Genomic DNA, 14866 nt, shown 5'->3' on the forward strand with positions numbered 1-14866 from the left:
CATCATCATAGCACTTACGGTTCTCAAGATAACGCGTTCACAAGCTTTTTCCGAACACACACACGCACACACGCACACCCCCTCTTGTAAATGCCGCCAAGTGTGGAGGTGTGTGTATATTCCAACTGGGGAGATTCACACACCCACATTCAAACTGGGGAGATTTTTTTTACACAAATCTCACAGCAACCGCCATACTGTGGAGGTTGCTCTAATCAGAAAATGACAGGTGGTATACCCCCCTCTATGGCTCAAAAACCCCATTTTTGAGCTTATTTTCAACTGTGGAGCTCCACGGTTGTTAGCAGACTCCACAGTGTGAATGTGACAAAACACACACACCTCCACAGTTTAGGTGTGGAGGCATTTACAAACGCACACGCACCCCCGCACACACACACACACACACCCCCACACACACACCATAGTGATTACTAAGTCTCTCCCTGAACATTCAGGCGAGACAATAAGTATCTGCCTCGCAAACAATTTTATCCACTGATTAAAACTGAAATCTTTTTTTAACTGCAAGTTTGTTTGAATTCTTTATAAACTGAAGGAATTTATTTATAATGGGCACCGCACTTAAATTTAATTGGCTTTTTGGTATTTTTATAAGCTACATACATGTATGAACTATGGTCAAAGCTACCTCATATCAAAGCTATTTTCAGCATGCATAGATTATTGTGAATGTGAAGTTTGTTTGACATAGCAACTCACTGTTGCCGTGCAACAAGTCTCTCTCACATGTGGGAGGCAAAAAACACTGGCTGTAATGCATGAAAAGCCTTTTTAATTTCTACTCTGAGGATGACATTTTTGTGCTCTTAATGCTAGCACGATTTGCTTTTGTGAAGGTATGTCTGACTGTCAACAGAGTGAGAAAAAATTGTGTTTCGTGGAAGTATTTTACACTTGAGGAGGTTCCTTTCAATTCTATTCCTCTTTTACTTGATTAATTTTGAGATGATGCCCAAGAAGAGCTAAATTGTTTCTCTCTTTTGACTGCTATTTAAACTTTCAGTCCAGGGCATATTTTTAGGGGCTTGTTTATGGTCTGGGATTGTTTTTTATGTTTTCTTGTTGTTGTTTTGTTTTTGTTTTTTTGGGTGGGGTCAGTTTACAGTTTACAGAAAGGTTTTACCAGAATATTGACTGTAGTTTGTACGTTCCATGGAATAAGGCAAGCGATTGGAACACAAGGAATACAGCTGGTATTCTGGATTAAATTTATATTCAATTGTGTGCTCTGTAAGGTGGCACTACACTCCCTCATAAATTTTGTGACTAAATTTGCATTTTTGTAAAAAATAACGGTAACGAAAGTTATGTAGGCCTATACATGTAATAGGGGCAAAGAATCCAATTACTTCACTGAAATTTAGGTGATTCAAGACGAGTGGTTCATTAAGTTAAGAAATGAGGTACATTCTAGCGGTACCTCTTTTCTTATCATAAATAACGTACCGTTTGTCTTGAGTCAATGAAATTCCAGTGCAGTAACTGGATTCCTGGCCCCTACAATGTACATGTATAATATACATAACTTTTTTGCGAAAAATGCAAAAATAGTCACAAATTTATCAAGGGGTGTAGTTACCACCTTTTAAAACTAACTTGCAATTGGCAATGTTTGGCATGTAGCTAGACTCCACAATTTAAATTAGCACCAAGAAATTCAATCCTTGTGACTGTATGTACATTATATACACATGTAAATCACTCTTCATTTGATAATTTCGTATCACATACAAATGTGACTTTCCTGTACATCACATGTACAAATTACATTAGTACTTACCAGAATTGCATCTCGAATATTTCTCTTGATATCTTCTATCTTCTTTTTCCTTTCCCTAGTATTTTTAGTAACACAAAATAAGCAGAGAAAAAAAGTTAGCAAAAGATTGAGGTTGTCAGTTGTCAATTGGACATGAAACATCTACTCATCCAAAGATAGTGCTTTTAACCTCCATGCAGTCTAGTCAATGACATGTTGAGGCATCTGCTTCATGAGCACAGACCTATGCGATGTCTTTAAACATGTGCGCTTGAATGTCAGCGCTTTCAGTGAACGCAATTTGAAGTTGCGCACTTGCGCTCAATGAAATGCATACTGATGTTACTGATTGTGCCAGAGTACAGATAGTTTTAGTCATTGAAATGTTCATGTTTATAAACTATACCGGTAATTAATATATACATTTACATGAAATTACAAAATGAGTTTGCTGATGCTCTGGCAATAACAATATTCTTATTTCAGGCCAAAAATTCTCATGTACAGTCCAACCTCTCTTATCTGGACCTCAAATACGGATCTCTGTTATCCGGCTGTGAAATCTTCACAGGTAAACATGTTTTTGATGATTTAACACCTTAATTCCATGCTCTGAATGCTTAGAATGACATACCGTATTTCGTCAAATAAACGCCCCCGGGGGCGTTACATTTTCCCAAGGGGGGGCGTTTATTAGAGGTCATTTTTAGCACGACAATTCTCTTTAAAATCATTAGGTAAGCTTAAAAGTCACGCTAAAATGACGAACTATGAACTTTTGACACCGACTTTTGGTTCACTTCCGGGTTGCCGATGCAGATTTTCGCCATTTATTGCTGCTATTATCAACCATGTGAGCATCTTGGTAAGCTTACTACACAAGATAGCATGGAAATATCGTAATTTTTGAAACATCTTGGTTGAAAAAAGTGGTGGGGGGCGTTTATTTGAGGGGGGGGCGACTATTTGACGAAATACGGTATCTATGTTGCATAAAGCACTAAGAGTTACATGTATTACCCCATATGAAAACAATCTTTTGTTGTCACAATCAATAGTGGGACAGTCAATGCAGAATTACATATAATTCACTTATAAATCCGGATTTTTCACTTATCCGGACAATGCTTGGTCCCAATCATGGCTGCATAAAAGAGGTTGGACTGTATCTGCTGTAGATACATTGTATGGCTCATCATATACTATTCATCAGCTTTGTTTCTTCCTGGATGATTGTTAAGACTACACCCTCATTATCTAATTAATTAATAAATTACACTTGCGTCTATTTATATCTGAAACGAGTGCTCCAGGGAGTGTCTCCTAGAATAATTAATAATAAATAATATCAATGATTAATAAATCTGTGTAAACAATGGCATCGTTTTAGCCAATTTCTGTGTGTCATGGGTTTCGGTCCAAGAAGTCTTTGCGCTGGCCAATTACCACGAAATCCTTGAAATGTCAAGAATGTATAATTGAGGTTTTGACACACTTGTTGGGATTACTATGATAACATAATTTGGAGAGTATTTATTTTTGGAATTGAAGACAATAGGTTAGAACCGATGTCATGTTTATTTATAATCATTTGACAAGGGCATATTCTTGAGTCATACTTAGTCCTGTTCCATGAAACCACAATTCAGACCTTTGGTCAAGTAAATCAACTGAGGTCTTGCATGAGGTCAAAGGCACATATACAGTGGAGAGAGAAACTACTGGAACAAGCTGGACAGTATCTCGGACGCGGCAATCTGACTTTGCTGTAATTTTCTTGGGAAAGGGTTGGTCACAAATATTCCCAACATGACGTGAACAGAGTAAATTTGGTTATGTCCGTCAGCGTAACTATCTGTTTTCTTTCTTTGTTTATATATCTCCATTTTCTTTCCTTTTCTTTCTTTCTTCCATACGATTTAGTCCTGTGTTTCCGTTTTACCAGATTTCCACATGAGTGTAAAGATTTACCGATGGTGCAACTGCGTCCATCACGATCGCGTAAACACGCGTGCAAACCAATGTGTCCACAGCCGTTGCCACAGGCGTTGCGTAATGCACGCGAAAAACACATGCAATGAATGTTTATAGTTCGAGTATTATTACTTGCCGTTGCGGCATCATGCATACCAGCCAATGACAAGCCTTGATTGTATCCGTTTGTATGCTTTCCATGCGTCACGCTGCTCAGCGTAAAGTCTAATGCCAGTATGAATGAGCGAATAAACGTTTGTTATGAATTGAAAGATGAGAGCTATTGCATGAGCTCACTTCGCTGCTGAAAACATACATATGGTAACTGTCCTCCAACCATCGGGATTATCCTGGTGCCGCTTGCACTTGGATATTCGATGTTAATGTATGTGGTGCGTACATCCTCTTGCGAGCGGTCTTTGACAAAAAATTACAAACGAAAGACTCTGCCACAATTCCACTGGTACTCTTTTGACTTTATTATTTAAAAAAATTTAAATCAAAAAATTTTATTTTTTTAAAAAAAAAAAAAAAATCCACAACCCTGCTGTCCAATTTGATCTTTACTTTGGTACAGATGCATACCAATATATGTGTAGTATGTGTATGAACATTGACCTAGGCATAAACCGTAATATATTTGTGCAGACTGCATACACTAGACATCAGCACATGTATACATTGTATGAACATTAATTAACATGATCACACCATAAATTCATACATTGTATATGCGCTGTAATGCACATATTGAATAAATTTGTGTATGCCTGCACAAGTGTACGTGTGGGGATGCATGTTCTCTCCATAGATATTATAAATTGCATTATCTACATGAACTAAATGTAATGTGTAGTGGCATTTACTAAATAGGATATATCATCATCCCATATTTGCTCATTGGGACTTGTGGTTTAGTTTAAGGACATGACCAAGTTTATTTAAGGGTATTGACATGGATACAAAATGAGAGCAGCAAGTGGAGTGTCAACATTTGTGGCTTTTTAGAAAGGCTTCAACAACTGTTCCAGTTGTGGTCTGTCTTAACCCTAAACCCAACCAAGTCTCAGTAAACCACGGCGTGCATGTATTCCACATGATGCGATGATGCAATCAGCCTAAGTCATATACCCAGGAAATCGATCGCCGGGCCAGTGTAACCCCGTAACTACAGGTCTTGATCTTCTGCATGGCATGTGAGGGGTCCAAGGTTCGAATCTGGGTGTGCCAAGTGACTTCTTTGTTCATCTTCTCTCCTTTTTGGGAGAAAGGGGATTCCCCATGTACACCATTTCCCATTCAACCATGGCTAATCTTACCAATAAAAGGGGAAGCTTTTCTCTCACAGCAATCAGTTGACTCTTGCAAAGTATACCGTTTAACCCCAATGTTATGCCCGAGTACTACAAAATACTACATGATATATGCACTGCACCTGCGTGCATCTCACATGATGTGATGACACAATCACACTGTAAGTGATGATCTGGCCAGCGAAAGAACTGTGGCCAAGTGTCACGTCAGCCGACCTAGTACTTGGCATGCGAGAGGTCTCGGGCTCGAATCCCACCCAGAGCAAACAACTCCTTTGTTTGTTTTCTCTCTTTATCCTTCCTTCTTTCTCTTCCAGTCACCAAAAAGGGCGAAAGAAGAAAAAAATTTACAAGAAACAATTTTGATTCAAACAAATCATTTTACAAGAATTTTTGCAAGATTTATTCACAAATTCCCATCGAAATCCTAATCCTAACAAGGACTGTAGAAACACATCATTGCCCTTTGATGATATTCCTACATAGATGGTGACAATTTGATAGTCTTAGTCCAAATTGCACTCCTATCTATAGTCCTATAATAGCAAACATGTATTGAAGCTACATCATGATCTTATCTCCCACAAGAGAAACATGTTTATATTGCCTATGTTCCCTGAATATGTTTGGAAGTCAAGACCATCGATATACATTATCAATTTGATACCCTGATGTCCAGGAACAGTGTATGTATGATGTGTACTGAATGCAGCCATATTAGAGGCCCTACATTACATGTAGCAGTGCTGTGGACTGGGGGACATTTTGTAAAGGAGCTTTACATCGCATAAATACATGGGAGCAGCCAGTACCATCCGTAGTTCAAACTTGTTTACATTTCATAAGAGTCTAACATGTACATAGAACCAGAGTCCATGACATCCATGACTGTTTAAAACGGGGTACTGCATATTTCAAATTGAATTAAGCTGATTGAGGCCGATTAGTTAAAAGGGCTTGACCATGTTCAAGTTAGATGCATTAGTTACCAAATTGAATTCATGTATTGATCATGTACATTGTACATGTGTACCTGCTTAGATCAAACTACAGCAAGCCCTATATAACGGCCTAACCACCCTGACGGTTTTAGTGCAACTTTAGTGCAAGTGCAGGCATCGCCAAGCATCCCATATGATGTGATAATGCAAAAATGCTGGACAGAGCAACACTCATGGCTCACTATCCCTGGTCTTGTCCTCCACATCCAAAGGATCCGTAGTTCAACTTTTCTCTACGTCTTCTTTCTTCCATCCTTCCTTCTTTCCTTGCCCAAAAAACAGAAAGGGCTAACCTCTTCTTTCCCTTTAATTGAGGCTTTACACAGCTCTTCTAAGCCTCTATTGGTAAATGCAGACAAGTATCTATAGTCATTGGGAGAAGAAAAGACTTCAGATACAAGTTGGCATCAATGGCATGAAGTCAGATGGGGGGGTGGGAGGCAAGCAACATTTTTCCTTGAAGGCCAAAACTGCAATACAAAATCATGGTTTTTAAGGCTTTCTGTGGTGTCTAGTGGGTGGATTAAAGATTTCATTATAAACTGCACATTTTTTTTGCACAACAAAAATGCAATGTCCATGGAAGGGGAAGAGCTCTGGCCTACATTGTAATAGGGACCAGTACTGTCATCAAGTACAAAATACATGTAGGCCTAAAAATCTTTAATATCGGGGCAGCCACCATCCCACAGGGGAAAGAGGGGGCAAGATTTTTCACAGGGACAGGGGGGACAACTTCCCCCTTTGCCCCCCCACCCCCATGTCACTGATCAAAAGCCATGTCATGGACTATATTCTGCTAAGGTGTATGTGTCCCTAATACTATATGTACATGTACAGTACTTGTGAAATTGAAATCCTATCCAAAGGACAAAGTTTCACCAACCTCTGTCCACATCATGAACTTTAGCCGTTTCACAAAGGCTTACGATGGATCTTACGATTGATTTACCATACATAACCCCTATTAAATCAATCGTAAGATCGATCGTAAGTCTTTGTGAAATGGGCCCCTGGCATTACAGGCTAAGTTCAAGATTACAACAATAATTGGTTTTCAAAATATGCTGTGGAAAGCAATGTATGTTTTGTATATAACTATATTACAATTATTGCACTGTACCTTCTCATATTTTGAAAGGAAAATTTAAATGGACATTAAGAGATCCATTCACATGTATGTATGTCACCCCAAAAGATCACACGAAAGGCTTGTTTCTATAGCCTCCCAAGCTTCAAAGGTGTTACAGTAACTGTTGCTATTTTTTAATTCTCGAATAAAAGTGTACGTGCCGAGGGTTGTGTCAAATTTGTGAGCGTACAAGTTTCGCAGAAGCTCTGACCTTAGCGACCAATTTTCTAAATGAGCACTTATCCTCCTGTCCCCTTGTCCAAAAATCACTGATATCAACATAATATTTTACCTCTAAAAATTGTGGGCGTTGCTGTCAGTGGAGCAAATCACACATTATGGCTTGATCTATTTCACTGAGTTGGCCCATGGTGCCAGCACAGACTACTTCAGACTACATGTAGGTATCAACATTCAAAGTCCCCGTGCATTGCATGCTGTGAATTCTCATATTCATTAGGGCCGATTGTTTGATCGTGTCGTGTCTACCAATCACGCCAGCGTTGCATGCCTTCGCGTATATGCAATAGAGCATTGCGTACCTTCGCGATCGATCGTAAAAATATGCGGTAAGTGCGTAGCAGTTTTGCTCGCCTCATTTCATGGAAAATCAGCCCTCATTATCAGATGATGTGGGGACTTTGATTGCTAGTACGCAGTATGAGATCCAACTGATCAGAATGGCAAATTTCGAAACTAATGTGATTGTTTGTTTGCAGTAAAAAATATGACACATTTTGAGGGTACATAAAAGTTGTCCTCAGCGACAACCTCCATTTTTCCTTATTTCACTATTTTCAGACATTGTTAGCGACCAGCTGCCTAGCACAACACTGTGTAGCATGATTGGTTTATCTCCCATTCCTCCCCAGTTCAATGTATCGTACTGTTTGTAATACGCGCTCCCCATCTAATAAAAGCTCCCTCCAATATTTCCGTGAAAAATTAACAAAAATGCAAACATTTCCGGGTCATATCGTGTGAGTAAGCTTAAAAACCAGCTCATTAACATTTTAAAGCTCGGTCATGCAGTGACGATCGCTAAATTGCATGGACAAAATCTATTATGAGTCTCAAATTTCCATCCATTTCATTGCCTATTTATGGTAGAATTTCTTGGATCTTAGATGCTATACCTCCAAATACTCCCTGCAGAAGTTTTAACTGGAGGCGTGATTGAGAGGTCTTATTTTTGGAGTCGGGGTCCTATGTCGCAACACTCAGATGAGCAGATTTAAAAGCTGAATTTCACCAGATTCTTGCTTGATGATGCACCTACATGTACATGTAGGGTGTAATTTTATTGTATTTACCACAGAAATGTAATTTTCCCCTCGATTTCTGTGGGCGGCGCTATGGAAAAAGCATTAGTACAGTCGTAAATCCCTCCTTTCTCCAGGAGCACCATCGGGAAATTGAACCTGATTTTTAATTTAACAATTCACTTCAAATCAACATCCCCCTTTTGGAAAAATGCAACGCCCCTCTGGGCGTTTATTACAAACAATACGGTAGTTTACTTGTCATGTGTATTGTGGATGCACTCACGAAATTAATAGCAACGGTTACTTAGTACATAAACAAATAAATCATAAATATCAACAAAAATTTTAATCTGCCCATCTCATATTTACAGTGAAATGTTGAAAAAATTGTGACATCAATTGGCAAATGGTCAGGGACTCATGCAGCATCTGTGGCCTAAATTAGAGCATCAGTGTCATGAACCCAGAGCTTTTACGCCAGTGATACTCTGCATGGGAAATTGCAACTGATTGAGTTTTTTTCACTTCTAGGGCATCAGAGTGGAAGTGGCTTGAGTTCACACAGGTCACCACCAATGGGAATGACCCAAGAATAGAAAGTCTGTGTTTTGGATTTATTATAGCAGACGACTTGCAACAGACCACTGAACTCTGTTTCACAATCACTAGGATCCACAACATGTTCATCTATCAGGGCACAGTTCTTTAACCCCAATACATTTATAAATTGAATGACCTTAGACAATTTGGGTAAAAAAACTCATACTCTGCAACTTGAGGTCAAAATTTTTTTGCACTATGAGTGTTTAATTGAGGTTATTGAACTATGCCATTGGGATGAGGCCATTATGGTCCATAGTGAATTATTCTGACAGAGTTCAGAAAAATAGAACTGTCTGAATACAGGAGTATTTCCAATCTAGATATTATAAACCACAGAATTTATAAAGAAGGAGAACCTGGACTCATCCGCCATCTTGATACAGGCATGGAGCAAAAATTGGGGATATTTGGTTTCCCTCGAAATACGCTCGAGGCATTTGTTATCATGCAAGCGTGACATGGATGATGGGCGCATTTGAGAGACACACTTGGTGCGACCTGTGCGCGAGTACCAAGACACTTCAGATGAGATGCAGAATTGTTTTGTTCGTCTCCACGCACCTTCGGCAAGGACCCGAATATCCCCAATTTTCTCCCCATAGCTGACGGCGCGATTGATGAGACAGTACAGGGAGTCCTGGTTCTCTTTCTCTAATTCTGTGATATAAACTTTCATATTGCATCGAAATGCATTAACTTGAGGTCATGCTCCAATTTCCAAATTCAATTTATTGTAGTGAGTACACACGGTAGACTGTAAAATCGCACCAGCCAAATTTGCACGCTACAGAGCCTGAAAAAAAAAGATCCCGCGAACCACAAATTGACACACGTATGGGCGCTGCCATGGGGTGCTAATGGGGTGCTAATGAGCGCGTCGCCAGCACAAGTCCAACGCGATGTCCAACGCGATCAATAACGCGTATAGGGCGATACAAATGCGCCTCTGTGGCCGGTAGTTCCTGGATACGCGATTACAGGGTCAATGGCCGCTTCCACGCAGTAACATACTTCTGAACTGAGTGTCAGGGCCCTGGTGAGCAGCTCTAGTCACCCTGGCAACATTTTCTTGCCATGAAAAAAATGCAGCAACATTGCAAAGCACTGGTCACACTACAATGTAGGATAATGCTCCTCGTTCAGGACACCTTTGAAAGCTTTGGGTACAACAAGAACTCATCCTCAGCAACTCAAGGTCATATTTTGATGGACGTCCATGGATAAGATGAGACCAATTGGGCTCATCCAATGTGTCACTGTCACAATGGGAAAACATCACACCACCATACAAATGTATTCTGGCCTTTAGCATGACATAAAGAATTTCATCTGATCAAGACCAGTCAAAATCAACCATCGTGGATAATCATTTTCTTTCAAAGTACATGTACATGTAGATAGACTTGTAACAATTATTTTCCTGGGGATTCCATAACATACCCTCAACAAGTATTTTGGTTGCATTTTACTAAGTCTACATGGGTACCAAAAACATCGGAAAATTAATGTTATCTTGCCATATTTGGTATTCGAGGGCCTGACAAAATGCGTTTTAAGATTATTTTTGACATGATACCCTACATGTATGCATTGCTTGCCCAGTTCCCCACTTGGGAACTAGTGATTTCTATGGGATAGGAGTATAGGACACCATGACACTGCAGAAAATCATGGGGCCAAATGTCAAAAAGTCAGGACAGGAAAATGAGAAAATTTATGATTATGAAGTCTCTTGGAAAGTCTTGGTTACACTGCACTGACTGCAGGGAGGGTGTATTATTTAGGCCTATGTTACATGCACATACTACAATCACAGTAGAAATGGGAGGAGGTACATCATTAATTCTTGGCCAAGCTGGAAGCAGGGGTGGAATTTCGCGGGAGTCTGAGAGTCGACTCTCGCAGAGACTCCCGTAAAATCCTATTGCGAGAGTCCATGTGGACTCTCGCTGGAAATGATCGGATCTGCGAACTTACGTTTAAGTTCAACACACCTTAAAACTCAAAGCCTACAAAATATGAAGGAAAAGTCACCAAAGATGCAATGACATATATGGAAGTGAGAGTATGATGACACATATATTAAAAACTTAACTTTGTTAGTTTATTTGTTAGTTTGTTTGCTTGAATGCATTTTACGTAGGCCTACATATAATACCTTTTGGACTCCCGCAAGATTGTACAACGAGAATCCATTTACGGGAATCCATGGACTCTCAAAACTCTCTTGCGAGAATCCACTTGGACTCCTGTGGCACTTTACGAAATTCCACCCCTGTGGAAGGTACCTGTTGCACCCATGTAGTGATATTGTATACTATGATCAGTAGCATGTCGGGGGGGGGGGGGGCTTTGGGTGCTGAAGCCACCTGCACTTTGTTAACCCAAACCACCCCAACCCCGCATAACTCTGAAAGCCCCTCTGAGCCCCAAGGAGGAAAAGATCCTGGACACACCGGCGATGATCAGCTCGTAATAGGTAAGAATTATTCAGGTTTTGTTACCGTACTGCGCAAGTCCCAACTTACGCCTAGTGGGTTCTTTAATTTGAGGTGGTGGAAAAAAGCATTGGCCATTGACATCAAAATTTTACCACTGAAAACACCGAATGATACACCGAATATTTTTCATTTTCAGCTGTATATAAATTATAAAATAACAATAAAAGATGCAATGTTATGCCGTGTTTTATGACAACAGACACAGTAGAGAATTTAACAACACTGACTACCTCTGAAAGACCGCAACAGCTTACTTACACCTGGCGTATATTCACAATTTTATAAGCAATCGCGCATTTTTAGCACGCAGCTACAAGTGTGCTGATTATTACGCACAGCTTTGCTAAGAATTTTAACCTCAGCATCAAGATTCAAGGGTGAAAATAAGTGAAAGACGGGAGCCGTCTGGCCCCCAGAAACTCTAAAATGGCCCCTGGTTCCATCTCAATTTTATTTGACCAGAGGACACTTCTCTCACAAAACTTTCAAAGCAACTATTTTGCTTTTGTGCATTTAAAAATGCACAGCACATGTTTATTTTTGTTGGTCCCTTGTGATTGGAAATGGCCCCTGGTTCCTACAGGCAAATTAAGTAATTCTTGGCCAAGATCGAACACTATGAATGCAATTAGCTCCGCGATAAACACATGCGCACATTTAATGTAGCGTGGTACAGAAGAAAGCGTACACACCCCTTACATTGCGTAGAAATGCGTACACGCTTAGTATGCTACATGGACACAACAAGCATTCCAGTTTGGCCAAGAAATACTTAATCATTGTAATTTATCTGTAGTCAAATTTTAATTAAACCAGGTGTCCATTTCACTTAACTTTATGAAGCTTCGTAAGTCTCAAAATCATTCGTAACATTCCATTTCCCTAAACTTACTTACGAACGGTACCCTTCGGAAGTATAGGGATTTATTTACTACAGGAACCCTTCGCAAAGTTACGTCTAGTACTGTATTGGGTATCCGTAACTTTACGAACGGTTACTTGAATTACGAAGGGTTGAAAGTTTAGTGAAATGGACCCCTGGTGCCATTTTATGTAAAAGTAGCCCTGCCCCTGGACCTGGTCCATGACCATCAGTCCTTATTTTCACCCCTGCTCAGCACATGTCCAGCTCATTAACATTTTAAAATTCCAATTATGGGTTTAAAATGATTCATCAATCAATACATGCACATGGAGGACAATGTGGGTAGGGCTACAAATAGAATCTTGGGCTAGATACCTCCAATTCAACTTGAACAATATTGGGCCACTTCAAAAAAGGACATGCAACCTGGCATGCAACAATGACTGCTCAACAGGTTTACAATCAATGGCTGTACATGTATCATTGTTGCACATCTTTTTCTATTCACTATTGTATTTGATTCCAGCCCTGAATGGCAGATATGATTTTGGGATAATCCTAATCTTCAAAACCTGTCAATCTGTCACCCCATGAAGAGAGCTGATGCTAAAAATAGTAACATATTGAACACAGCTGTCACTCAAGCATACACACACACACGACCTGGTAACAGCTCAACGTGCATGGCTAAAAATATTGCATGCTCGCGAAAAACCCTTACCAGAAAAAAATATAATGACAATGTAAACAACAGCACTTACTCTGGTGGAAATCCTTCAACATGGAGAATTCTCATCTGTTTAACGATGGTACTTTTTCCCGATTCACCGGCCCCTAAATTGTAGAAAAAAGAGAAAGATTTGGGCATAGGTTTCGGCTATATTAAATGAAGAGAGAAAAGGAAAACAACATGGACGTCAGTGCATATTGACTGTATAAATTTCAGGCTAGTAGTCGACATGACTGCCCTAGAAACGCAAAATATCGGTCCAAAAAGACGACATCGCTCGAGATTTTACCTAGCAAAAGTAACCGATGTGTTGCTCTGTAGACTTGTTTATCTTTCTGGAGTTGTTTTTCGATCTTCTTATTTGCTTCTTTCCTCTTTTTCTCCTCATCTTTTCTTCATTTGTAGGTCCATTGCCAAAGCACCCCATGACGGCTCGCAATGTTAGCTAGCCGCCGTACACAGTCCAGTGTACACAGACACGACTCGCTTCTACACACAGAAAAATCTAAATCCACCACTGCAACAGTGATGTCAAAATCTTTTACAGCTCCTCGATTCCACAATTTTTGCCCCTAGAACTCCGTCACAGGGTAGAGTAACAATCCCCAAAAGGTCCCGATTATAGATCCTTGGTCTGTGATCCACCATTGGCCGCTAAAACGGGCAAAAATTGATGAAAATCGGTCCTTCCATTGATCATTGTTTTGTACATACACATGCTGCACCGTGAAAAAAAAGACACAGCAACGAAACACAGTCGAGCCAGGGTGGGGTAATGACGCTGATGCATTATGGGTACCGACATTAGCAATTTTCGATATTATGATGGCTCTGGCTGAAAATCAAATATAACCTCATAATTGGTACGATATTTATGTTGTTACTAAATATAGATTATACTTTTAAACAAATGATGTCTATTTAATTTTTAATCACACGATTGCAAAAAAAAAAAAAAAAAAATATTAAAACCAAATAATAAATTGGATAAAAATTTAAAAATATCAATTATAAATAAATATCATTAGCCTATTTTTGATTTGTGCAAAGACAATTTTTTTAATCTTGCCAAATTTTGTTTTTATCTGTTTAATATTTTGTATTGTATTATATTCTCCATTTTTGGATACAAAGTTACAGATAATTATAAAAGTTACAAGTATTAAATAAATTATAAATATTTATTTTAATCGATTTTTACTATAAATATTATTGTTTTTTACTATTCTACATTAATGTAATTTAAGCATTCTTTTTTTAACTTGCCAAAATTTATTTGCTTTTGTTTGTTTGCTATTTTTGATTACAAGTGTTATTTTTCAATGAACGTGTACCAGAGGTGGATGCAGGATTGATTGATTGGTCAATTGATGATTAATTAATTGATTAATTGATTAATTGATTAATTGATTAATTGATTAATTGATTAATTGATTAATTGATTAATTGATTAATTGATTAATTGATTAATTAATTGGATGCAGGATTGATTGATTGGTCATGGATCGATTGATTGATGATCAATTAATTGATTGATTGATTAATTGATATTTAGATTGATTGGTTGGTTGATCGATTGATTCATGTTAATTGATTGACTCGATTGATTGATCGAGCAGGCGAAGGGCAGTGGCATAACCAGGGGGCAAGGGTGTAGCTACCCCATGTGAAAAATCTTGCCCTTTGCCGCCCCTGGTAT

The 14866-nt window shown here is 39.0% G+C and overlaps 1 protein-coding gene across 1 annotated transcript in view; it reads right to left on the reverse strand.

Moving 5' to 3' along the window:
* Window positions 1-13926, reverse strand: part of LOC140136271 (guanine nucleotide-binding protein G(s) subunit alpha-like) — a 122652-nt gene extending 108726 nt beyond the window's left edge. The window contains 4 exon segments of the mRNA XM_072157994.1: window positions 1805-1859; window positions 13199-13271; window positions 13457-13558; window positions 13561-13926. Coding sequence (XP_072014095.1) covers window positions 1805-1859; window positions 13199-13271; window positions 13457-13558; window positions 13561-13594 — 264 coding nt within the window. The 5' untranslated portion in view covers window positions 13595-13926.
* Window positions 13927-14866: the final 940 nt, after the last annotated feature.

The sequence above is a fragment of the Amphiura filiformis genome, chromosome 16 (genome assembly GCF_039555335.1).
Source record: "Amphiura filiformis chromosome 16, Afil_fr2py, whole genome shotgun sequence".
NCBI lineage: Eukaryota > Metazoa > Echinodermata > Ophiuroidea > Amphilepidida > Amphiuridae > Amphiura > Amphiura filiformis.